At 52.5% G+C, this 26453-nt stretch overlaps 1 protein-coding gene across 6 annotated transcripts; it reads right to left on the bottom strand.

Moving 5' to 3' along the window:
• On the bottom strand, positions 1 to 25631 carry SPSB1 (splA/ryanodine receptor domain and SOCS box containing 1). 6 transcript variants are annotated; one of them, XM_005530452.3, is made up of 3 exons: positions 25491 to 25631; positions 4867 to 5682; positions 1 to 2117 (listed from the first exon to the last, which is right to left on the bottom strand). In XM_005530452.3, exons 2-3 carry the CDS (start codon positions 5558 to 5560, stop codon positions 1990 to 1992), a joined length of 822 nt encoding a protein of 273 aa, XP_005530509.1. In that variant the 5' UTR covers positions 5561 to 5682; positions 25491 to 25631; the 3' UTR covers positions 1 to 1989. The 6 variants fall into 6 exon arrangements, with proteins under 6 accessions (XP_005530509.1, XP_014114706.1, XP_087922740.1 ...); XM_014259231.2 differs by lacking the exon at positions 25491 to 25631 and adding an exon at positions 24493 to 24639; XM_088066614.1 differs by lacking the exon at positions 25491 to 25631 and adding an exon at positions 7149 to 7276.
• Positions 25632 to 26453: the final 822 nt, after the last annotated feature.

Below are 26453 nucleotides of genomic sequence, written 5' to 3'. Positions count from 1 at the left end.
TAATATTTAATAAAGTTTATTAGGTTACTGAGTATTATCTACAGTCATAAAATAGAAAGAATTTTAAACTGTACAAAGCACTGTCCTGGTGAAGTGAGGAGAAATGGAAATGAGGGAGCACAAAGAGCATTAGAAGTAGGGAGAACACAGCTCCTTCCCTGGAGTTCTGGAAGACACTGGCTCAAGTTGAAGGCAACCAAGTAGGGCTCCACACACACTGAATTTTGTGTCCCACCCTGCAACAGAAACTAGTACAAACCCCTATGTTGAAAAAAAAGTCATATAATATTAGATTAAAAAAGGGGCACATCACACCCCACCCAGTCTTGGCACCAACTCTGTGCTTTAAAAAATATACTATGCAAGTAGTTTATTTTCAAAAAGGTACCCTACAGCAGCTGTTTAAAACATGTTCTTATACATACACCACAAATATATATATTAACATTTTCAACAACTAAACTCATTTGTACCTACACAAAACTGAAGGAATAACTCGAAAGCAAAAAAAACACCAAAACAAAAAAACAACCAAAAAACCAACAAAACAAAACCACAATCACACAAACATTTTTTCAAGAAAAAAAACCACAAAATGTGCAAAATAACCCCAGAAAGGCAGCATAGTAACCTGTGGAGAGGTCAAGAGAGCAGCTCCTGCTAATAAAGGAGTGTCATCCTCTTTACTTGGCTACTGAGGATCTATTTGGGATGTGCTGATTTTGCCTGAATTGCTCGTCCCGGTTATTGCAGCTCCCTCCTGCTCCCCAGCTCTGCAGAGGTTCAGTTTCCTCTTGCTGTGCCTGAAGATCCCCCTGGGCTCTGTTTAACCCTCCCAAGCTCTCCCTGCAGCAGTCCCCTCCTGGGCTCACCTGCTGGTGGCACTTGTGCAGCCACACTCCTGTGGGACACCCTCCCACCCCGGCAGGGCACAGAACCATTCCTGCTGCAGAGTTTAGAGCAGATGAAGTTGGTCTGTGACAGAACCAAGCCTGGTCTGGATGAATTTAAGCAGTTTATCCAAGAAGAGAATTCCCTGGCAGTACCATGAGAGGAATGTTAGTTTCTCTAAAGCCTGGGCACGGAGCAGGGGGCAGAGCTCAGGGGACAGGACCTGCGCTGGGGGACAAAGCCCATAGAGATGGTCCCAGCCTATGGCACAAGCTCATCCTTCCCTGTTCCCACAGCAGCCAGGAACCCCAGAGCAACAGCTGCAGCTCTCAGTCAGGAAGGAGATGTTAAAGACAGCCTGACTGCAAAATCAACTGAGCCAAACCCACCAGGAGGAGGCAGAGCAGAGGATGGAGCAGGACAAGCAATGGTGACAAACAAGAAAGCAGGAGTCAGCCTGTGGAACAGCAACAGAGCAAGGTGAGATGTCCCAGCACAGATACAGACATCAGCAACATAACCACCTCCTCCAAACTAGGAGTGTCCTGCTGGAAGGGCTCTTGGTTTTGGTGTTTCAGGGTTTGGGGTTGTACTTTTTATTTTTTGGCTTTTAAAAACTCATTAGTTAATTCTTTAAGGTATTCCAGACTCTTTGCAACTCTGCTGGCCATCCTGAGCCTTTCCTATCTTAGGACCTGGTCTTAACATTCCTATTCTTAATGCTTCCTCTTTCCCCAAATTATGTGTTTATTCTTACTTTTATTCTTATTATTGTTCTTTAATGATCATTCTTCCCTTTAGCTGGTACAGAAGAATTCCCCCCCGAGGCCCTCGGAGCGGGGGGAGGCAGCAGAGCCTTTTCCCAGGAGCAGGCAGGCACAGAGCCTCTGTAAATGTTCCTTTTGTAAGTGTGCAGGGGAAGTGGCTTCCGAGGAACAAAGCAGAGGAACAAGGGCTGCTGGAGAGCTCGCAGTGAGGGCACAGGAGGATGAAGCTGTGGCAGGAATCCTTTGGCCAGGGAGCTGCAGCGACGGGGCCGACACGAGGGTGGAGAGCGCCCATCACCGCCTTGGTGCCACCTGTCCTGGAGCACGAGGGTCATTGGTAGAGCAGGTAACTCTTGAGGGAGGCTGGCAGGGGCAGGGTGGGGATCTCAGTCAGTCTGTCCTTGCCCAGGGCAAGCCTCACGGCTCGCCGGCACAAGTCCATCAGAGGCAGTGGTTCAGCTGGGGAGAGAGAGCCGAGACATGAACAGCCCAGCCCACAGGTAACACTCACCTGCTGCTCCTCAACCCCCCAGGAACACTGAGCAAGAGAAGTGAGTGCTGTCTGCAGGGCCTCAGCAGCTTCAGCTCACCACACACCAGCAGAGCATGAGGTTCCTGCAGGCTGTTTAATGTGTGAATGAAACAATCCTGGAATACCGACTGCAAGTTCCTCCTCTGCAATTCCACTCATTCCAGTCAGAACACATCTTTAGCTCATGCCTCTTACTGCAGTATCCAGAAACTTCTGTAAGAGCCACTGAAGTAAGACTACAGCAGGCAGAGTGTGTCTGGGTACCCAGAAAGTGCCGTGATTTATCTCATACGGGAGGGTAACAGCTGTCAGCCCCTCCATCTCACAGCTCCCATGAAAAACAAAGCCACCTGTCAAAGCTTCATGTTACTGCTTGCACCCTGACACTTCCCACTGGAGCAGTCCCTCCTGTGCCACAAAGCCGGGAAGGACACAAGCCTTTGGCTATCTTTTTCTGCATCCTGTACTTAAAGCCCTGAACAGGATTATACAAGTTTTGCAGGAATGGCACATGGGCTGCTGAGGAGTCACTCACAACACAGAGGGGACTGAGGTCAAACATCCCAGCTGCACAGGAGGAAGATTCACATTAGCTCCTCACAGCCTCTGCTGTTGTCAAAGCTCACCCTGACACTGCTCAAGCCTGAGGGGTTTGTCCTGCCCCCAGAGAGGGCTGACAGGCATCCCAAAGCAGATATCTGCACATCCTTCTGTTGCCTGAGGGCTCTGCCTGCACCTCTAGCAAGTTTCCTTTGCTGGGGCTGAACACAGACACCCAAGAGCCCCCACAGAATGGGTTTGGCTGAGAAGCTGCAGCTTTCAGTACCTTTGGTAGATGCCTACAGCTCCAGCTGCCACTGCTACGTGCCAAATGAACCCGAGTGTTCCCCCAGCCCCTGAGCCCAGCACTGAGCTGTTCTGTGTCACAGAGCCAGCCCTGGCCCCCTGTGCCCTGCCCCATCCTGGGGTGCTGCCCCTGCAGCACAGCAGCTCTGTGCCCGCCTGGGACGCTGCCAAACAGGCCCATGAGTGGCAGCACTCCTCTGGCACTCCCCAGTGTGGTTTATTCTCAAACCACAGAGGCACAGACCCGCTGCATCCAAAATCTGCCCCAGTCCCACGGAGAAAGAGCTGGGACAGAGGCACTGCCCGGCATCCCCAGGACATGGGGCCTGACCTCCAGAGCCTTCAGATATCCACAGAACAAACACATCTCACTGCAGTGGCCTTACAGGGAGAGGATCTTCCACAGAGATTAAGATTTGTCCTCAGCCTGCACTGGTAACCCAGTCTGACAGGAGAGCAAAGGAGAAAGCACACACATATCTGACCTCCTTCCATTCACAAGCACTACAATCACTGGACAGTGTTGCTATTGAATGCTCACAAGTGGTTAGAGCCAGACACCTTCTTTCTATCTGTGCCAAAATAGCATCCAGTCACTGCTGGCCTGGTGCCCACCATTCACTCCTTAGCTGAGAGCACATCAGAACCAAACCCAGCCCTGGAGGTGGCCCTTTCCCTGCAAAGTGCAGCTCTGTGCCAGCAGCTCCACACACTCACTGGCTTTGAGTGGAGCTGCAGGTTTTGGCTTTGACCCTCCGGCAAACCCGGTTCCTGAAGCTGCTGACTTTCTTTAAGCTGCTGTGGCAGAAGGAGCTGGGCTTTCTTTGGGTGAGGAAATGCTCTGCCAAGAGCTCTCTGTTTGGTCTTGCAGAGCTGAAGTGTATTTCCCAAAGCACTTGCAGATTTTGCAAGGCTCTCCAGGTCATCCTGGCAGCTCAGTTTTTCTGGTGCCTGGTGGCAGCTTTGTTGTACTCAGGGTTTACCAGTGCTGGGCCAGCATTAGGACACCTCCAGCACAAACACAAGAGCCCAATTTGCTACAGCCCTGTTCTGGAATGCAGGGGAAACTACTCTTCATACCAATGCTGCCAAACTTATTTCACTTGCAACATAAATCCAGATTTTAATCCACTTCCTTCACCTTTCCCCTCCACCCTACCCAGAGGACTGAGTCACAGTCTGGCCCCATGGGAACTTCTGACTATGAGAGATAACAGACTTTAGCACATTTGGACAGACAAATTTATTACTAAGCTTAGCTAGAGACTGATGTGCCTGTTAGTAAAAGGCCTGGCACGCAAGTTGGGCTGATTACAGCATCCAGCCCCTTGCTAGAACGAGCACACCCTGCTCTGGAGAGGCAGGGAAGTCAGCTACTTTGAAAGATGGAAAACATCCCCATTTTCTTAGATGGGAAAATCTGTCCCTATTCTTTGCCTGCAAGGGATTTTAAGCATCCCTTCATTATCCATTTAAGGAAGGGGACTGTTTCTGTACAGAGACCCCAGGACTCCAGTGCCAGTAATGCAACTGTCAGAGGAATGCTCCTGCTGCTCTTTTGGTAGCACTACAAGGTTTCCCATCTCTAGCTGGACACCTGGCATCGCCTCCTCACACCAAACCACCTCCCCAGGCCCTGCCTGCTCCCCTCAGAGCTGTGGTGACAGCACAGCTGAGCAGCCAGACTGACTTTGTGCATTTGCCCTGGAGGATTCAGAGCTGCAATCCCTCTGCTGACACCAATCCTGGCCTCTCTGGAAAGGGAAAAGCCCTCCCCAGGATGGCCCAGCAAGGGCAGCCACAGGGCTGTGCTGCCACGGTCATACTCACGGTCGAGCCCGTTCAAGTAGCACATCCGAATTTCACAGTGGCCCCACACGGCGCTCACCACTGGGTAGAGTTTTTTCCCCTTGAGTCCTCGAAAGGCGACCCCCATGTACTGCCCATCCACGATGAAGCTCAGTGTGCCATCGTCCATGTCCAGAACCACCAGGAAGGAGTCGGGCACGATGAAAGTCTCGTCCGGCTCTAGGAAGGCGGGGTAGGTTTTGCTGGGCTGGTTCTTGCCGTCGTGGTAGAGTCTGTTGCGCCCCAGGTCCCAGCCCCAGGACTCGTGGTTGTTGCCCACGAGGGTTGTGTAGCCCACGGAGTGCAGGGGGGCCTCTGCAGTGGCCACCCCGACCACGGCGTGGGTGCCCCGCTGGCGCATGGCCCACGTGATCTGCCACACGTGCAGGCCCCGCGTGTAGCCCACCTTGCCCCTGATGGCATCTGTGCTCTGGGCCACCGGATGCCGGTGAAATATCAGTTTGTCGTCCTCTTTCACAAACACGTTCAGCGAGCGGTCGTCGTTGTTCCACGAATGCAGCAACTGCACCTCGTAGGACACCGGGGGCATGTCCAGCAGCAGGTCCAGCCGGGTGGGTTTGCTGTAGTCCAGGCCCTGGAGCTCCTGTTTCAGTGGCCTGTACACAGGGTCCCTCATATCTACAGTCTTTATCCCACCTGTGACCTTCTGACCCATCGTGCGGCCTGATTCCGCCTCTTTACGGGCTCATCGATTTACCTGGCGGCTTCTGCTGTCATCCAGCCCCGCAGAAAACGTTGCTAGGAGACTTTGTCAAGATGTGCACCACTCAGGATTGCCTAATGGATGGAAAGAAAAACAGAGACAAGTTAAAAAAATAAAAGACAAAAAAAGCCAAGAGACAAGTTAAACATTAGCACGTTGGGCCTCGTGTGCCACGTTCATCTGTTCATCCCAACAACGTGTGCTTCCTTTCCACCACCCTGGCGTGGCTACAGGGCTGAGGAGATGGCTGTCCCCAGCTAAAGCTTTGCTGAGTACCTTGGAGGGCTGACTGTGAGTCCAGAGCAGCAGACAGAGGCTGCTGGCTCCAGCCTTGGGGGCCACTCATTCCAGCAGCTCCCGGCCCCTCGAGCCCCGGCAGATAAACCTGCTGTGAGCGGCTTCAGCTGGGGCAGCTTCTCCTCTCTGAGAGGAAAAAAATATATTAAAAAAAAAAATCCCTCATTTCAGTTGCAGAGCCCAGGGGGAGGAGCAAGATCCTTCTCACAGTTTAGCAGTTTTCCTTCCAGATTGCAGAGAAAGCTCTGAAACGTTTGAGGCGGCCTGGCCAGAGACTCGCTCGCTCTGCGCACCTCTCCTCCAGCTCTGCTCCCACTCAGCAACACAAACAGCCCTCTGTCACACAGCTGCCAAACTGGGGGCAGCTATTAGGAGAATTAGAAGTGGGAGGGGTGCAAACGAGCTTTCTAAGAAAAAAAAGTGTTATTTTAACATTTCCTGAAGTGAGGCAATCATGCAGCGCTCCTGCCAGCTACAGTCACAACACTTACTCACAACCAAGGACCTCATCTGGCATAGAAAATACAGCATGAATCAGATCTGGTTTAAAAATAAGATTACTGGACATCAGCAAGGCTTCAGCTAGAAGGTGAACAAGGAATGCTCACGTATGTTCTGGGTTAGGGGTGAACTCAGCAGTTTCCCTACAGGTTTTTACCACTAGTCCAAGGTATGCCATTGGAACCGTGAGCTAAATCCCAATTCTTAAGTAACAAGAGACAAAACTACTTTTTCTTTCCTTTCCCACTTTTTTTAAAATCATGGATGGAGAGGAAAATGCCTGAGATTCTTTAAAAGTCACATCCCAATGCAGAGGCTGCAGTGCAGCTATTTCAAACTATTCAGGGACTTCAGATGCTGGGCACTGAGACAGAAGATGCCATTTAGATAGGCCAAATCATGTTATCACTGCTGAGATGACCACCACATCCTGGAAGTTAAATAAATCCCATCCACAGCATCAAAACAAATCCTGGACCGTGTAAGCCAGCTGGCCAACAGCGAAAACAAGGCAGTGACAGCAAAAGCAGCTGAGGGAGGGCAGTCCCTGCACGCCAGTGCATCACCCTCCCACAGCTCAGGGTTTCGTGCCTGGGCCCAGCGTTCCCATGACTCACTTCAGCCCTGGGCACGGCTCCCTGGCTCTGCAGCATCTCCAGCCAAGGCACCCCAGGAACAAACCAAACCAGACATCAGCCCCACGAGAGGCACCTTCACACTGACCCAAAGCAGGTATTCTCACCAAGGGTCGGTGTCAGCTGTCTGCTCAGGCTGGGATGGAGCCATCAGCTGCTGGCACAGAGCTCTGGTGCTCTGCACAAGGCACCAGGTGAACTCCCCGGCATTCGGCAGCAGCTGGCAACAAGGGACTGGCAAGGCACACGTGGAAGTCCACAGGCAAATTCAGCTGTTGGAATTTTGATTAGGATAAGGGAACAAAACACTGGCAGAGGGAGGAGAGGCAGAGATTTCCTGCAGTACATGTGAGAACACAGCATAGGAAACAAGAACCAAAACAAAGCAGGCTGCAGGAGCACTGGTGTTTGAAGCACAAAATACTCAAGACAAGTAAAGGAATACAATTGTGCTCTTCATTAGCAGAACAATGCCTTGTTCATTGTAGCTTTTTGCCTTTTGCCAACATAAGCTTCACCATATTTCTCTGAGGCTGCTGCACCAGGAAGGGAATCACCCCTGAGAGGCTGTGGGGCAGGACAGCCTGCCCTGCCCAAGAGCAGCTCTGACACAAGCACCACTGCTCCCTTCCACTGCTCAGGACCCCTTCCCAGGCAGACTGTTACCAGCAGGTGAACAACAACAGCCAGAATAAAGAGAAAGGGTGAGGAAAGGGAAAAGATTGAAACAAAGGGGTGGGTTAGAGGGACAGCAGGTCAGGCACCGAGCACCCCGTGCCAAGGTTTCAGTGCAGTGGGGATCCATGGCAGGGCAGGGCAATAATTCCTGCTCACAGCTGGCTCTGCTGCTCCTGGCACCAGCCTGCTCCAGAACTGCAGGTGGCACCTTGCCCTCCCCTCAGGAACACAATTATGCCCTCATTTCTTAAAAGGAAAAGCCTCTTCAAGCACAAGACAATACAGGCCTGTATCTCCTGCAGCAGGAGAGAGACAGAAAGGCTTATCCTGGTAAATTAATGGATTAATGCCCTGGGCAGCTGGATATGAGACACAGGCAGCCATAAACAAAAAGATACGGTAGGGAATGAGCTGCTCCAAAACCTTTGCTACAGGTTTAAGTACAAATGTAAACACTGAAAGTGCTTTTATCTGTCTTCTCAACAGCTCAGGCTTGCTGCAACTCTGCTCGGCTTTACCAACACGAGCTCATCCCTGTGATGCTCACTCCTGCTCCCATGCCATTTTCAGTTCTATTGTTAACCCTCTGGGCTTAAAAACTGGGGAATGAAATTCCAAGGGTGTCTCAGAGAAAAGTATTCACTGCTGTGTTCAGTGAGAATTAGACCTCCCTTCCATTTGGGTGTTCAAGCAGTCAGTTTGCCATCCTGGATGGAAATGCCAGCTTCCAAAACAACTGCTTGCTGCAAACAGCTCAAGGCAGGAGACAGCAAAGACATTTAAATGGAAGGCAAAGCTCTGCTGTTAAACAGGGAGAACACAGCTCTGCAAGCAAGACCCTGCACGTGGCAGATCAGAGCTGGAGTCCAGCTTCTCTTTGCTGTTCACAAGCTCCCAGCCCCTCACAGGTCCTCCCTTGCTCTGCAGGACACCTGTCTGGGGCATCAACAGGAACACATGAAGGAGCCTCAACTCCTTGATTCCTGATCCAGTTTTACTTTATTTCTTCTCAGCAGTTTACTGTGGCTTTATCACTTTCCCATAATATTCATTAGGTGTACTTCTACAGATAAGAGGCCAAACCTTTAAACACCCAGGCTCTGGGTGCTCTGCAGACAATGAATCAGAGCCCTGCCCTAAAGATTTCCAGCCTGGAACACACCTCAGGAGAAGGAAAGGAAATACATACATATATATATATATACACATACATATATATATATATATACTGCACATGGTCATTGACTTGCTTACAGCTTTAGAAGCTGAACTAAAGGATCCCAGACAGTACCAGTGAACGAGGCTGAAAAACCCACTGTAGTTTTGCTCATGTTCCCATGATTTCACTAGAAAAGCAAAAGGAAAAAAACCTGGGATAATTTTCTTGGGCTGAATGCTCATCCTGCAAGCCAACAGCCAAACACAACTCCCATTTTGCTGGCTAACCTGCCAGCAGGTAGAAATGTGCACAGCAAACACGTCAGAAACCCCACAAACAGCCTTCACAATGCCTTCCCCTCTTCAGAACTGCTTCCCCAGCAGGGATTGATTTCCCTGCTCCCCTGGCAGGGCTGAGAGCACATCCCTGGATCACAGGGATATTCTGTGCAGCCAAGCTGGAGCAGCAATGCTGCAGCACACCTCAAGTGGGGTGAAGAGGGAAGGACTGACGTGCCTCTGACAGCAGCCAAACTTCAGCCCCCAGGAGCCAGGACCCTGGAGTGTCCCTGGTGTTAATTGTGAGCCTGAGAAACGCAGCGGGTGACCTGCACTGTGTTTGACACCTGGCCCAGGCAGGCTGGGACACCTGCTGATGCCACCAGCAGCATTCTGGCCTCAGCACCCTTCCCACCCATCAAACAGCGCCCAGAGCCTGGGAAAGGCGAGCTCACCTGTGCTGCTGGAGCTCCCCAGTGCTGTGCTGGCAGGGACCAGGCAGAGACGACAGGAACAACTGCACCAACAACATGGTCAGAGCGAGTTTCGGAGTGTTGCAACTCAGCTGGGATCAGGACTGGGCAGGCAACCCTGGCTGCATAGCAATGGTTTTGGCAGCCTCACACATGGCCAAGGTTGCCACAGGGGCTACTTGCTCAGCCCCACCTCCTGAGGAGCAGCAGCAGCTTGGCTCAGCAGCTTCAGCTGCTGCCAGGGCTCCTCTGCAGAAAGTGAAACTGCAGCCACAGATCACGGGAGGTTGGGCAAGAAAGAGCTAAGGAAGGTGGCACTGGTCCCAGCAACCAGCAAAAAGAAGACTCCTCCAGCAGGGGAAGGAGGCCCTGACAAGCCCCAGTGCTCGAGGTGTGCCGGGGATGGGGAGCACCGGGTGCTGACCCGGCCTGGAGGGCAGCACTGCCCTGCTGAGCAAACATCCCCACTCACCCAGCCCTGGCCAGGGGCTCTGCTGGCCCAGCTGTTCCCCCAGCCCTGCAGGAGAGGCTCCTGCCCCAGGAAGCCTGGAGCAGGTCCCTGTACAGCAGTGCCAGGACATGAGGCCACCAGGAGCCAGAGTGGGGACACAGCTTGCTCTCCTTGGGCAGCTCCTGCTCAGCTTCTCTGGCTGTTTCTGCCATGCCCTCACAGTCCATCCTCCAGCCTCTGGCTCTCCAAAACAGCACCCAGCTTACTCAGAGCAGCACTTCTGAGAAAATGAAAACCTGAATAACCACCAGCCATCCTCAGCCAAGCCACTCGCTAGACACCGACTCAAGCACATTTCCACTGTCCACCCCCCAGCCGGTTCCTGTGAACAACAATGCTGCACAATCTGGCAGAAAACAATTCTAAGCAATAGGAGAGAGTTTACTTTGCAAAATATTTGTAATGATGGAAGCAATTCAGAAGGAGCTCCAGGAGTTTGTGCCAGAGATCTTCTCTCCCACTGAAGGCAGTCACAAACAGCAATTTTGGTTGCAGAGAAAAGACATTTCTTTAAACGAAATAAATGAGCTCGGGCTGGTTTTCCTCACAGAGGAAGTTTGGTGGATATCTCAAAGGTCATTAGGCTCTTTGCAGCTCTGCACAGGATAACTTATGAATGCCAACTGCAGGTTAAAGCCCAGGCACAAATCAAGAGTCTTTAAAATAGCTTCTCACAGGCAGATTGCAGTCATTTGCCTGCAACAATTATGTTCTTGGCATGAGGCACTGCTGGTCCAGCTTCCCATGGTCAGCCCACTTAGGCCAGGACTCTCAAGCAGTTCTGTTGTCTCTTTTCTGTAGGCACCTTGCAGAAGTTTTGTCCTGGGTGTTCTGAGGACAGCAGCAGCATTAGGGAGCTCTGCAGGTTGAACAATCAGTGCTGCTGAGTCCAGAGCTCAGCACTGCCAGCAGCACAGTGACTCCTCACCCTGCTCTCATTTCCTTCCACACTCACTCAGAGCCTGTGGCCTTTGCAGACCAAGTCAGGACAAGGAGACTCTGGCTGGGAACTGCTCATTTACTGCAACTCACAGATGTTAAAAAGACTTGGGCAATTTGCTCTTTTTTCTGTTGTTAGCTGTACAACAGGAATTTACTCTGAATACACATCAGAACTCTTCTGAGCTGTGCTGGGCAGCGTTCTGTGGTGTGAGAGGGGCTGGGAAGTTGGGGCTGACAGGAGCTGTGCAGAGCACTCACAGTGAGCAGGACCCAGCAAGGGAAGCTCTTCTCAGACCAGGCTGGAGCCTGGGTTTGCCATCCCAGGGACAGCTCTGCAAGCAGCTCAACACTGAGAAATGCACCAGAGTCCCACATCCCCCCTGCTGCAGCACTGACCTTCCTCACAGCTCTCCCCTTCGCTCCTCCCCAGCCTCCTGCTGCTCTAGAATGTCATCATCTCTAGATATTTGATCTATCTCTAGATATTCTGCTTTCCAGAAGCAACTCTGAACCCGGTGTTGTAGCAGGTGCTGTTACCTACACGAGTGACCCCATGCACTTGGGTTCCAGGCACAATTCCTGACCGTGCCCTGTGCCACAGAAGGGACTGACCCCTGCTCAGGTCCACAGCACACCCAGGCACTGCAGACAGCCCTCGCTGCCAGGACAGGGGCTGGGGACACTCATCCTGATGAGAGGTGTCAAGCTCAAGGTGCCACAGGACTGCACTCCAGAGAATTCCTTTGGAATTTGGGGGAAGCAGCAGAACAGCTCAGTCTGGGCAGAGGCAGCACCTGGACATGGTGAAAAGGCTTTGCACAGTTCCAGTTTCTCCAGAGGCACCCAAGAGCTGTCTGTAAGCTGCTGCCAGACCAAGTGCCAGCAGAAATAAGTCACATAAGCAGCAGGAAGAAAGGTCACAGGCAACTTTTGTTCACACATCCAGAGGTTCACCTTCTTCACACCTTTGTACCTGCCCAGCCACCCTCAGCTGGTTTTCCATGTCTTACTGGGACTTTGCATGTGAACAGGCACCGCTGCCAGGAGAAGCCTCACAAGCCTTTAAGGCTGAAATCTACATTTGGCACACTGCAAACACAGCCCCCCCAGTTTTCTAACCAAGCAGCACTTGAAAGGCCTGGTCAATCTGGGAATGTTTCTCCCTCCAGCACTGGAGCCATTTGATAGGCTGCATTTAGAGAGGCATTTCCTCCACAATTAAGCCACTGAATTTCAAACAGTAAATGTTTATGTTCAGAACTATTTGCATTAAAGAAGCCCACATAATCCAGGATAAGCCACCCTCTTGCACAAGAACCCCCTGGTTTTTTATTTTCCCACTTAATTTGCAGCCTACACTGCCCACTGTCCATCCCTCACCTCTGCTGAAGTATCTGGATTCATGAGTTTTGTCTGATAATGAGGGGAGCAGTGGGTGGAAAGAAAGAAGTTTGATGTTTCTACCTCTGCCCAGAGTTTCCACTCCTATATCAAAAGCACATTTTTGGCTATGACTGCAAGACTGGCCAACACCACCACCAACCCACCAGGACAAAATTCTTGATAACAAGGCACTGCTTTCCCCTAAGAACAGCTCGTGAATCACTGTGGTTTCTTGCTAGCAGCAGCTGCATTAAAAGAAATCCATGTTCTCAGCAGCCAGCTACCAGAACTCCCCTTCTGTCCCCTCCCCAGGTGACAGCAGGGCAGAACAAAGACATTTCTCAAAGAGATGGCTTGAGAATGTCCCCAGTGGACTGTGAGCATTGCAATCCCTGCTCCTGTGGCAGGAGACAGAGCCTGCACGACTCCTCCTCTCAGGTAAAGCAGTTGTAGCTGGAGCTATTTTGATATTAAGGCTGTTCAGTTACTGTCTCTTCCTTTTTTCATTTAAGGATGTCACAAGCACTGCTAACAGTAAAGCAAAAATCCCCACAACAGAGCAGCTGCCAAGCACCAGATTACTCAGCCTGTTACCCTCAAACACGTTTATTGTGTCTGAAGCTGCAGCACATGTATTTACATCAAATACATCTCTGCCAGAGGGGAAGTTGTGCAAGTGTCTGGTACTGCTCATCACTACAGAAAAAGCATGGTTGAAATCTGGGCCATGTACTAGAAACAAATAATTCCTGCTCCATTGCACAGTCTCTGCTCCCTCCAAGGAGCTTCTTACAGCCCTGGGAACTGGGTTCTGGTTCAGAGGCCAGAGCAGCATTCAGCAAAATCAGGGCCTCGTGGTGCAGAACTGAAGTTATGCTCCATCCCCACTTCCCTGGCACTCAAATCTTATTTTCTCTCTCACCAGTTTACTCTTGTAAACCTCCAAAACCAGAGACTGTACAAGCTCTGGGCAACCTGTTCCAAAGCTTGGCAAACTTCATGGTGACAAAACTTCTCATACTTGGGGTTATGCATCTTCCTCCCTGTTCAAGTCATTCCAGTTTCTTAACCAGCCAGTTTCAGGTTGAATTTTGTGTTAATCCTCAGGCAGAATAAATCCTAAACAAGTGAATTCAGCCCCTTGTCCCAGCTGTTTGTGCCTTCAAACCCCTCAGCAAATTACTCTTAGCAGCACAAACGTGGGTTCAGTTCACAAGCCTTACTGTCTTACCTTGACACGTGGAAAAACTCAGCATTCCTCTGTAAAAGTCACCCAGATCTCCCCATCCTGGGCTTCCTAAGGGTTGAAAAAGAAGGACTGAAGCTGCATTCTTGTGTATGAAGACCCCAGAGGATCTTTCACACTTTGAACTACGGGTTCAGGTCCTTCCTGTCCTGAGGTCTGTGGAGTCTGTCACCACTGAAGACAAAGCCTCACAAGAGGAGACAGCTGAGTCACTGAGGAAGTGACTTTTTTTCACACTGTTTAGGAAACCATTCTGTTCACTTAGCAAAAGGATGTTTTCAGAAGTCAACAGCCCTGCAGTGCATCCCAAGCAGGGGCTCATCACTCAGTCCTGACAGGTTCTGGCAGATTCTCCAGTGCCTCCAGCACCTGCCCATAGGCAAAAACACCTTCCATGGTGTCCCTCAGTGAGTCTGGAAGTTCCAGCAGGCATTTCCCTTCCCCTGCTCTCCAGTGAGATCTTGGACCATGACCTGCACAGCAGATGTGCCTCTGCTGCATCAGGCACTGGTTGTGACTGACCCATGACAACAACATCTGTCCTTCCATGCCCTGGACACTGCCAAGCCAGCCAGGGCCCAAGGTCAGGAACTCTCCAGTCCCTAAAGTCACCTGGCACATGAGCAGGGCCATGGCTCAGCCTCATCCACCAGCTGTGCTCCCTCTGAGGACAGGCAGGCTTCAGCCTCCCCCTTGGGAGCAGCCCTCACATCACAGGGCTCCTCTTCTTAAGTGGGAAACATGAAAGGCAGAAGCTGGATGCTCACACGAACCTCACACTCAGAATGAGTCTTTGAAGGCAGGAAGGCTGGGGAGGGCAGGGAAAAACAATTGTCTGGCTACAGAGGACACAGGCTGCTCCACTGCATGTCCTCAGTCCTTCCTCCTGCTGTGCTGCACCTCGAGCTCTGTGCTTGGCACCCTCTGACAGCAACAGTGCCACACTGCAGCTGGGAACACAACCTGCAGCTGGGAACACAACCTGCAGCTGGGAACACAACCTGCAGCTGGGAACACAACCTGCAGCTGGGAACACAACCTGCAGCTGGGAACACAACCTGCAGCTGGGAACACAACCTGCAGCCTCTGACAGCTGCAAACACAGCCTGCACCAACGCTGCCAGCAGCACCAGGCACCTCCCTTGCAGCTGCAGCCTCACCTGGAGCAGCCCCAGCTGCTCCTCCCAGCCCAGCAGCAGCCACTGATGCTCCCAGGGAAGGAGGATCCTGATGTTCACTCAGAGCAAGCAGGGCTCAGGAGCTTCCAACTCTCACATTTGTTTCCAAGGAACACGGAATTACCTCCAAGATAAAACCAGCAGTTTTATTATCTAAGTTAACTAGGTACTTTGCTTTGAAATACAGTTTCTTCCCCTGCATCAAAGGGCTGTTAGTTTTAGTCTTGTAGCAAAAAAAAAAAAAAAGAAAAAGCAAAGTAGAAGAAATGAAAGCAGCATCTGTTGGAAGAGATGAATGCAAGATAAAAGGTGTCTGTGACAGAAAGCTGGCAGCAGCCTTATGTTTTCTATTCAAGTTTAATCTGGGAACAACAACCACCCTTTAAACATAACAAAAGCTGTGGAAAAACCCTTTCCAAATCCAACAACACAGACAGAAGATGCAATTTCTCCTCTCCAGCTGCTGCAGCAGCCAGTTGAGGTGAAGAGTCCAGACAAATCCAAGCTTGCTACAGCAGGGTCACCCAGAACCTCGGCTTGCTCAGGTCCTCGATGTCCCTGCTTCAGCTTCCAATTCCTCCTTCCCTGCCCCAGGCCTCCACAGCTTCCCAGAGATGTCCCCCAGCAGAAAGGCAGCAGTGACACCATGGCAGAACACCTCCAGTACAGTGGATATAAATATAAATATATCTATATATATCTGGGCATAAATGTTTTGTGATGCAGCCAGCAGCACAGAAAACAGCACTGGCACTTCCTGCCTGCCCAGCACAGTCTGATCTCAGCATCATCTGCTGCCGTGGAAGAAGTGAAGTGTGGATCCCCAGCCTTGCACTGCCCAGCAGGGAGTGTGGAAAGCTGCTCCTCGTGACCTTTAAAGCCTCTGGAACTCGCAGGCAGTGAGAAGCCAGCCCAGTGCCAGCCCCTGGGAAGATGTGGTGCTCACCTCCCACTTGTGAGGCAGCTGCCAGAAGCTGTGCAACTCAAACATTGGCTATAGGAGCAAAAAGCCAAGGAAAGAGCTGGATAAACATGGCACAGACCAGAGACATTTGTCAACATCCAGCAAACCACTCCAGCAGCAGGCTCAGGAAGGTGAGCCCTCCACGTCCAGGAAGCAGCGAGGAGGGATCGCCCAGCAGCTCCCAAATGCTGAACTAAGAGGATATTCCTGGCAGACAGATTGCACAAGAGACAGCTCACACTGCCAGCTTTACTGGAACACACTCAGCAGCTCCCCAGAGCGGGGCATGCTGGGATGATGCTGCATTTCTGACTTGTCATTAGCCAAAAAGGTTTAATGACATGGTTGGACTCTGTGTTTAGCTATAATTGACCTGGGACATCCCGTAATTAGGAGCAGACCCTGCATATCTCAGGGGAGCTGGCAGGGAGTGCAGTCCCTGATGCAATGCTTTGCTTTCACCATCACCTGAAAGGCTCCCCGGAAATTGCTGCAGTGGTTTTGGAGACAGGCAGGGGGACCTGAAAGCTTTGGCTGCTTCAACCATTCACCAAAAGGCTTCACAAAACAGCAATTTTAAGAAGCTTTTCTAGCTTGCCTGCTTGAAGTTTATTCCTGTAAAAGCTCAACAAGACAAATCATATCTGAAAGTGCAGAGCGCACCAGCATGAAGAGGATAAAAGCACATTACACAAACTGTGGCTGCAGGAATGCACATGCTGCTTTCAGAGGACATCTGCACTGTAAGGTGGCCAGATACCCCAGAGCAACTTTTTCCTGGAAATAGCAGTTGTGGTAATACAGAACAAATGTTTTTGCCAAAAAAAGTGACCAAGACATGCGCTGCAGCACTGTTCACAATAGCTGCAACACTGGTTCAAGTGGCAAGGGGTGAAATTTGCCCCCTACTCTTACTGGGACACACTCAGAAACTCACTCCTAAGCAACAGCTTCACAAGCTTGGGCTCTGGAAATCAAGTGATATTTAAAGAGGCTTCCTCAGCACCTCCAGTGTGCCAAGACTCAGCTGCAGCTCAAGGCACAGCCTCCTGCAGGGGAGCAACCACTGCTCACCCTTGGGCTGTTTGGAGCTGACAGGGGATGCCAAGATGGTTTTTAGCCCTTCTGTTTCCACCTTCCAAACGCTCTGACACCACCACAGAAGTCTGAGTAAGCAGGGTCTGAAGAACATGCATGTCCTTCCTTCCCTCCCTGGGGCTCCTCAGCAGACTAAACTGTGGCTTTCCCCTCCAAAACAACAGAATTCCACACCTGTAATTACGCCAGCAGCTCTCTGCTGTGACTATCCAGACTCTGCCATCTGGGTCCTTTCCATTGAGGTGACCCAGTGCAAAACCTCTCCAGTGTAAGAGACAAGAAACAGCGCAGCAGTCAGTGCTGAGCGCTGCTGAGCTGCACTCCTGAGCCCTTATCTCAGCACTAAACAGCTGCCAGCACTTCCAGAGTTCAAAGGCGAGACAAAAGCTGGACAGCCAACCCATCCTCCTGCATACCACAGCCACCACAGGTCCTCCTCAGTCAGCATGCCTTCCAAATAAGTGTTTAACATAAACATTTGTAGAGTCCTGGTGAACCCGGCTATTTGATGTGGGCCACAGAAAGCTCCCATGACATCAATGGAAAGTTTCCAGTCAGAAAACCAGGTCTGAAACAGATTAATGGAAGTCAGGAAATAGAGAGGAAGAAGCCTTGTAGAAACAGTCAAGAGATGTGTTCTTAAGCAAGATGCACTCACTCTGCTCAGGAACAAGCACAGAGGAGAAGCTGCCTGGCTCTCTCAAAGTCTGGAGATCAAGAACAGCAGAGATGAGCCAGTTTTTCTGGCTGCTGCCTCGCTGTGCAGGCTCCTGTCTTTCCTGAGGCTGCTCAGTCTCAAAGCATGTCCAATGTCTCCTGTCTGCTGCTGAAGTTCCTATTGCTCCTTTGGAGGAGGCTGGATGGCTTGGCCAAGGTTTGCTGTGTGCAAACACCAGTTTGAAAGCAATGAGAAATCCACTGCCACCCACCAGCCAGTGCACCACAACCTCCCAAACACGGGACAGATGGGAACTGTCTGGAAGATCCAATGGCTGGGACATCAAATCCAACAGCTTCCCTCCATTAAAAGCTCACAGAGACTGAGCTCACCTTGGGGTTTCATTCCTGCAGTCAGTTCATCACGCTGCTGCCTCTCAATGAGAGCATGAACTGGGCAGGGAACACCAATCCCTTGGAGATATCAGCCTAGGCTGGACAGAGCTGGCCATGGAGCTGTTCACCCTGGAGAAATTCATCTACCCACGCACAGCTGGACTGCCCAGCTCTTCTGTCAGACTTGTAGGCAAAACAGGGTTCCACTGAGGGACCTGCAAAGCCACCTTGGCCCTGCTGCCACCCTGCCACCTGCTGGGCCATCTGCTCTGTCCACCTGGGCCCCAGGACTTGCACTTGTCACCTCCGTGGCACCACAAGCCTGGGCCAGACACCATTTCTGGGCCAGACTCGTTCTGTGGTCCTCTTAGATGTGCCAAAACAAGATTTAAGAGCATATTGAACATTTTTCTGTTGAGAAGGCTTTTATGCCAGTGCAATCACTGCTGTGCTGTTCTGCACCTTGAAAGGTTTCCCATGAGGCCAAGGATTCTTTCAAAACCAGTCTAGACTGAGGATCAGTTGGTGTTTTTGCCAAGTTTGAAGACAGCCTAATCCAAACAACATAAGAGCACATGCCCCTGAACAAGTGCTGGTTCTAACACCTCCCTCTCCACCTGACTGACCATAAGCTTAAACCCCATTCTCCTGTCTTAAATCCACAGGGGAACTTGTCCTCAGCCTAATGTACAGCACATTGCTCTCCCACCTGCAGCAAGAAATCTCTTCTACCTAAAGCTCCAAGAGCCATTCAATCCTGATTTCTTACCAAAACTTGCAATTCTGCTCCATTTGAACAGAAAAGGGTTGCTATGTTTATCATAAACACACTTCAGCAGAGGTAAGATTTATATCTCATTTTGCTCTTGCCTGTTCCGAGGTGCATCCCAAAAGTCTTGCCACACCTCTGGCCTGAAGCCTACCCTGCTCAGCTCAGCCAGGGGCTGCTGCCATGTCCCAGAGTGTGCAGTCAGTGGAAATTCTGTTTAATCCATGGAATCCGTGTGGCTGTGGCACAGCAGCAGGAGGCTGAGCTGTTCTGCCTGGAAGGGAACACCAGCATGCCCCAGGAACCACATCCCTGCGCCAAGGGGCAAAGACGAAGGCACCTCATGAGTCACAGCCAAATTCCTTTCTGTGGAAAATACGGCAGAAAGTCCTCACAGAAGGAATATGTACACCAAGTGTGCATTCAAGTGCACCCAGCAGCACAGATCTCCTTCCAAAATGAACAAACCCAGTCCAGCAGCTCTCACTGGAGCTCCCTGCAGGCAAACATCTGGAGGGCACTGCCACCCTGGAGTGACACAGCACAGCTGGCAGTGCCCTGCTGCGCAGGAGCAGCTGCACCAGCACAGCCTCCCTGCAGGTGTGGGCACTGCTCCTTCCAGGCACCTCCCCAGGTGTCCCCTCCCTCTGGAGGGACACACAAAGCTGTGTCCTGCAGATGCAATTCTGTGTCACCCCATCGCATCACCCAGATAAATCCTGGGATAAATCCTGAGATAAATCTTGGGATTTTATTGTCACCCACGGCAGAAGTGCAGATCTGTGGGCACACAGGACCTGCCCCCTCAGCAATCTCACCAGAAGGGGATGGGAGCAGCAGCACAGGCACCCTGACACCAGTGCCAGTGAAACAGGGATGCTGCAGCTGAGTGAACCATCCAGAAAACCTCTCCACTCCTTCCAAAGCTGCTCCTCCACACAGCCAAAAAATTCAACTATTTAACAGCTTGTTTGTCCTCCAGTGGATCATCTGAAGGGCAATTACCTGAGTCAGCTGTCAAGGAATGACAGTATCCAAGTCCTGGGATGGACCTCAGTCATTGATACATTAAAAAACATAAGATACCCAGCTTGCCCTTCCTTCTCCCCATCTCGACCTTCAGCAAGTCAAACCCCCAGCTGGGAAACCCAAAGCAGGTTCGGGCAGGAGGGGGACAGAGGGCAGGAGGGGGACAGAGGGCAGGAAGGGGACAGAGGGCAGGAGGGGGACAAGAGGGCAGGAGGGGGACAAGAGGGCAGGAGGGGGACAAGAGGGCGGGAGGGGGACAAGAGGGCGGGAGGGGGACAGAGGGCAGGGGGTGATGGCGCGGGGGGACTGACAGCAGCTCACGCCTGTCACACACACCCACAGCACAAAGCCCAACAGCCCCATTCCCATCCCACAGGCACCACGCCAGGGACTTTCTGGATTCTCACAGGCCCACGGCCTCTTCTCAGCACAAGGGTCAACAGGTTTAGTCTGCAGCTGTTGGAGTTTACAGGAACTGGGACACAGACACAAATCCTCCCGGTTCAGCTTACCTCTCACCAGCTGGTCACAAAGTTTGGAGTATTTTCTTTATTTCTTTACATGGGCACCTGTTGAATCCTCAAGTCCCAGGTGCATGAGTGCCCTGGGTGAGTGTGGAACAAAGCAACCCCTCCCTCACTGTCCACATGCAGTAACACGACTGCTTTAGCCTTAAAGCAGCACAGGGTGACTGAATATCCAGGGAGACTCTGTGCAGAGCTGCTGACGACACAGCACAGCCCCATCCACTCCTCACACCCCCAGCTCAGCAGGAAGGGCCACAGGGCACTGCATGGAAGCTTTTTGGGAGTCATCATTCTCTTCTGAGTGAGCAGCAATGCTGCTCTCCCTGCAGCACAGAGCCAGGGGCCTGAAGGACCAGCCAGCAATCAACTGGGGCATCCAAGCAAGAGCCACACTTTGGCCAAATCCAGGGCCTGCTACAAACCTCCAAACACTACAGGCAGGATGCAGGCGTTTTTCACATCTCTGCGTTAAGCAGATTTTAATTTACAAGAGTACATTCAAAGCAGAATTTATCCACGGTGAAGTTTGCAGAAGTTTAAACCAAGAATTTCTAAACATCTGAGACCAATGTAGCCTTCTCATGTGGAGAACAGCTCAGCCTTACCCCTCGCTTGCTTTTCTTGGCCGTTCACCATCTGTGGCTCACGTTCTTCAGAACGAAGCTGTTTCTGCAGTTTTTGTGCAACTGAGTGCCTTTGTACATTTATGGTGTCAAGGCCCCATCTGGGATCTCCTCAGGACAGATTCCTGACTTGATAACATACCAGCTCTCCAAAGAAAGCAGTTTGAAGCTAACATCGACACAGCTGCTCTGACTTAGAAGCTTCATCAAATTCCCCTTCCAGGCTAAAAGAAAAGGCCCATGTTTGGTAACTCCATTCAGACATTACCACCTTCTCCCCAAAGCTCTCAGTTGCTCTCACTGGCAGATTGGTGGTGGCTCTTGGGGTCTTCTTGTTTGTTTTTTAAGTCTCTTTAAAGAGAAAGCTTTGTAAGAGGACAAAGAAATGTGTCACTTTCTCCTCCCGGGGAGGTTTCACTGTTACACAGCAGCAGCACTGCTGAAGCTTCAAGTCTGTCCTCGCATGTTCTAGAACAGAAAAAACTCACAAAGCCACGAGACAAGGAAATATCAGTGGACAAGACTCTCCAGCATTAAGGAAAAAAAGCCTAAGGCAAAGACATGTGGCTGTTTCTCTATTAAAGGAGAAAAATATGCTAATCCAAAGAACCCTGACAGTAGCCTTCAGTGCTGCTGAAGTACAAAGCAGAAGGGAGGATGACAAGGCATCTTCCACAGGAGCAGAGCCCTGGCAAGTCAATGCCTGGCCACAGCTCCTCACTGTGCCAGTTCCACACTGCACGGGGAAGAACACCTTTCCCACCCCACTGCCACCATGAGCCACATGGCAGAGCCTGTGAAATAAAACCTGGCACCAGCTCCATCCCAGCCTCAGCTACCACACAGGCAGGGCAGGAACTTTATTCTCTGCCTTTGGCAACACCCAAGTGCCAAGGGGAGTGGTGGGAGCAGGGCCACACGTCAAGGCAGAGTCAAGGAAGGATCAGCCCTGCACATCCCCCCAAATCCTGCTCCTTGGGCACATCCCTGCACATCCCCCCAAACCTCACTGCTGGACACATCCCTGCACATCCCCCCCAAACCTCACTGCTGGACACATCCCTTTACATCCCCCCCAAACCTCACTGCTGGGCACATCCCTGCACATCCCCCCAAACCTCACTGCTGGGCACATCCCTGCACATCCCCCCAAACCTCACTGCTGGGCACATCCCTTTACATCCCCCCAAACCTCACTGCTGGACACATCCCTGCACATCCCCCCAAACCTCACTGCTCAGGCACATCCCTGCACATCCCCCCAAATCCTGCTCCTTGGGCACATCCCTGCACATCCCCCCAAACCTCACTGCTCAGGCACATCCCTGCACATCCCCCCAAACCTCACTGCTGGGCACATCCCTGCACATCCCCCCAAACCTCACTGCTGGGCACATCCTTGCACATCCCCCCAAACCTCACTGCTGGGCACAGCAACACTGCCAGGCTGGCACCAGCAGCAGCCTGGAGCTGTGGGGAGCCAGAGCAATGGCAGGCAGGACAATGTGTGACAAAGCTGTCCCCAGCAGTCTGAGCAGCCTCTGCACAGCCCTCACACTCACCTGCTCGTCCCTGTGCTGCAGGACATTGTCCTTCCCTGTCCTCTTTCCATCTGCAGGGCTCTGCAAGGGCAGCCCCCAGGGCTGGCACAGCTCAGTGCTCTGGCAGTGCCTCCACACAGCACCCAGCTCACACCAAACCAATTCTGTTGGGGAAATTTCTTTTCTGTCTCCTTCCTTTACACACTCCAGAGTTCAGGCAGCTCATGCCACCCCAGAGCTACAGATAAAAGCAGTTCCTGCACCAAATTAACACCCAGAATGAGGACTTTTCTTTTTGCTGTAGAAACCACTTAGTCTGCAAGAGAATTCTCTGACCAATGCCACAGACCAATTTACTTTACCCCAGGAGTTTCCAAAGTGTTACCATTAAGGGCAGAGCAGTACAGAGTTAAAAGGGAATGGATGTTTTAGTAGTCCCTGGGAAAACACAGTTAACAGTGGCACATTTTCCCCACCATGTGCTTGGAAACTTTTATTTTTTAGCTGTATTTTCTCACACTCAGCAGAGAGTTTCTGGCCATTACCTGTAGCATATATCCCATCTCCATTAAGGACAACTGCACTCTTCCCCCAGCAAATATTCATGGAGACAGAGGCAGCTGTAGCAGTCACTCACATGGAATAACTCAAGGGAAGATTCTTTTGTTTTCCAGAGCAGTGCAGTAACTGGAAGTGAGTCAACATCTTGACATGAGCTCATTCTGCAAAGGCCACCAGCAAAGGAACCCAGTGACTGCAGTCTGGTACCAGACACTCACTCACTTTTATTCTGCAGGCATCACACAGCTTTGTCTGAAAGCAACTGGTGTCTGACTCGTGACTTGGCAAGGTAAGCTGTGGGAATGAGCTCCATCACACACCTGGAAACACAAAGGAGCAGAGCAGCAGCTCCACAGCTCTGGGAAGCTCCCAGTTCGTGCAGGTCTGCTCCTCCACTGCTGTCATGCTGCACCACTCTGCCAGGTAATGCATGAACAAGGCTCCTGCCACAGGACACGAAGATAAGCTCATCCCAGCTGAAATCACCTCTCTGCTACTCCCTGCCAGCCCCAGTTAATCCTCTCCCCGTGTCAACACAAGCCCTGGCTGACTCCAGGCTCAGGAGTATTTAGTAGATTTAGTAGATTACTAAATCCCAAAACTGCAACCAGCACTGGCACGGGGCTCTCAGAGCCCATCAGATGCAACTCCAGTGTTTGCAGAGGCACCAACCACAAAGCACAAACCCCAGAGAGCCACAGAACATACTCCATTCCACATCTTATATTCTTCAAAAACTGCACTGTGACTTGGAGTGTTATCTGTCAGCACTGTCTGCACCCAGTCACAAACCCTGGCACAGTGTCCTCACTGGCTCATTAGCTACAGATTTTAAATTCCAGGAACTTAATGAATTCTTAATTAGCCCTCACAAGACAAGCAGACCTTGAAGACTGCTTTCACTTTTTCTGAGGAAAGGAAACAGGGTCCAGGGAAAAAAATCAGCCCAGACACAGGAGAGCAACAAGCAGAGGCCAGTCCCCACACCCAGCAGCAGCGAGTGACTGCACACAAAGGCAGCACGGATCAGCTGGCCAGTTCCTGGAACACGAGCCCACAGCTCAGAAGGATCCAGCAGAAGTTTACAAACAAGCCCCAAAGCACATTACAGAGCACTTCAGTAACCTCCAGAGCAGGGAAGAGAGGCTGCAAAGGCTGCTGCTGCTGCACTGCAACAGCCCAATATCCCCTGAGGAATGCACTGATGCATTTCAGCCCCTGCCTTTGAGCGGAGAGAGGAGTAAAATGCTGCTTTATGTATCCACCATCCCCACCCCTGGGGGACAGGGCAGGGGGACAGGACACAGGGCAGAGGAGGGGGACACAGGGCAGCTCAGGTAAGATGCTCCTCCACGTCACTGCTTCCCAGCACTGCCCTTCACTTTGTAAACAGCAGCACTGCTCCGTGGCATTCCTGGCTGTTCCCTTATTAACTCACCAGGGAAATATCCTTCCTTGCAGGCTGGGAGAGCCACTCTGACCATCGGCCAGACCTTTCCTGCTGTGGGGCACTGGAGTCTCGGCAGTTTGCTCCAGCAGCCAACTTACAGCAGCAAGTCTGAGCTGTCTGTGCTACTGAGCTTTGCAGCGCTGCATCTGGTGTAGAAATCAGATGTTAGAGGGGTGGGAAAGGCACACCTTACTCCTGGGACAAAAGGTTCATTGAGCCATCCTGCATCTCTAGCATGGAAAAAAAAAAAAATAAAAAATAGAAGTGATCTTTCTTCAAGGAGCAACTCCCATTTTTACAATCATTTTGTACACTTCCTTATCTTGAGCCATGGCTCAGACAACTCACAGTTTTTGAGTGGGGCATGGCCACCAGGCACCCTGGCTGCCCACTTCAGCCAGGGAATAAGGACAAAACACGGCGCAGTCCAGCAGGAGGCTACAGCAAGACTGACCTTATAACAACGCTCTAGGTCCTCCAGATAGAGGATTATGTAAGTCCCCGTTGTACTCGCGTAGCTTTATGTAGTAAGAAAAGCGACACAGTAACCAGACCTTGTAAGGTGTGCTCCGGAGCCCCCGAACAAACAAACCCGCTGTCCTCAAGAGCCGGAGCGATCGGCACCGATCATCGCTGCCCTCCCAACCCGGGGCACACGGCCGGGCTCCGGCAGCGCCCCTCCCGCGGCATCCCCGGAGCCCTCGGGCGGAGCCCCAGCCATCAGTCACATCAATCAATCACACCAATCAATCACAGCCATCAATCACACCAATCAATCACACCAATCAATCACATCAATCAATCACATCAATCAATCACATCAATCAATCTCCCCCGGGCTGCTCCCCCGCTGCCAGGGCCGGGCTCCGGGAGCGGCTGCAGCCAGGCTCGGCCTCGCCCCGGCCCTGCCCGCCAGAGGCTCCGCTCCTCGGGCACCGAGAGGCCCCGGAGCCGCCCCGCTCCCCGCCCGCCCCGCCGGCTCCTACCGTGCCCGGGCTGCCCGCCGGACCATGGCCCCGAACCGAACCGAGCTGTGCCGAGCCCCGGGCAGGCCGAGCCGAACCGAGCCGAGCCCCGGGCAGGCCGAGCCCCGCGCCCGCTGCTCCCGGCGCGCCCAGCGGGGCCGGGCCGGCATCACATGGCCCAAATGGCGCCCGGCCCGGCCCCGCTCCGCGCCCGGCACGGCCCGGGGCGCGGGCGCTCCGCCCGGGCAGCTCCGGCGGCGGGGGGGGCCCGGAACGGGGCGGGGACGGGGGCGGTACGGGGCTGCGCCCATAGCGGGGGCGGGGACGGGGCGGGGCCGGGCAACGGAGGGGGGCGGGGCGCGGAGCGGGGCTGTGCCGATAGGGGGGCCGGGAACCAAGCGGAGCTGTCCCGATAGCGGGGCCGGGAACGGAGCGGGGCCGGGAACCGAGCGGGGCTGTGCCGATAGCGGGGCCGGGAGCGGAGCGGGGCCGGGGCCGGGGAGCAGCAGAGCCGGGCGATGCCGCCGGCGGAGGTCGCGCATCGCGGGACAGAGCGGCAGCCCTCGTGTCCATCCCCCGTTTCCATCCCCCGTGTCCATCCCCCGTGTCCATCCCTCGTTCCCATCCCCCGTGTCCATCCCCCGTTCATATCCCCGTTCCCATCCCCGCCCGGCACCCAGCACCGTTCCTGTGTGAAATTTGGGCTGTTTTGGTGCTGTTCACGCTCGCTCCGGGCCGAAGCCAGCGGCGAGTCCCGGGCGTGGTGCCGGCATCTGCGGGCGCTCGGGGATGGGTCCCATCCTCGGTGTCCGCACATCCGCACCGCATTTCTGCACCTGAAGGGGGATCAGACACTGCAAGGGGCTGCCCCGGGAGGTGGCGGAGTCTCCGTGCCGGGAGGTGTTTTAGGAACGCCCGGCCGGGGCACTTTGTGCCGTGCTCCGGTCAATGTGGTGTTGTTATGTCACAGGATGGACTCGATGA

The sequence above is a fragment of the Pseudopodoces humilis genome, chromosome 24, assembly GCF_049639895.1.
Source record: "Pseudopodoces humilis isolate 2021_Gansu_Grassland_sample_001 chromosome 24, ASM4963989v1, whole genome shotgun sequence".
NCBI lineage: Eukaryota > Metazoa > Chordata > Aves > Passeriformes > Paridae > Pseudopodoces > Pseudopodoces humilis.
The sequence above is the reverse complement of the archived record's forward strand: the minus strand, read 5'-3'. Positions and strand labels throughout refer to the sequence as shown.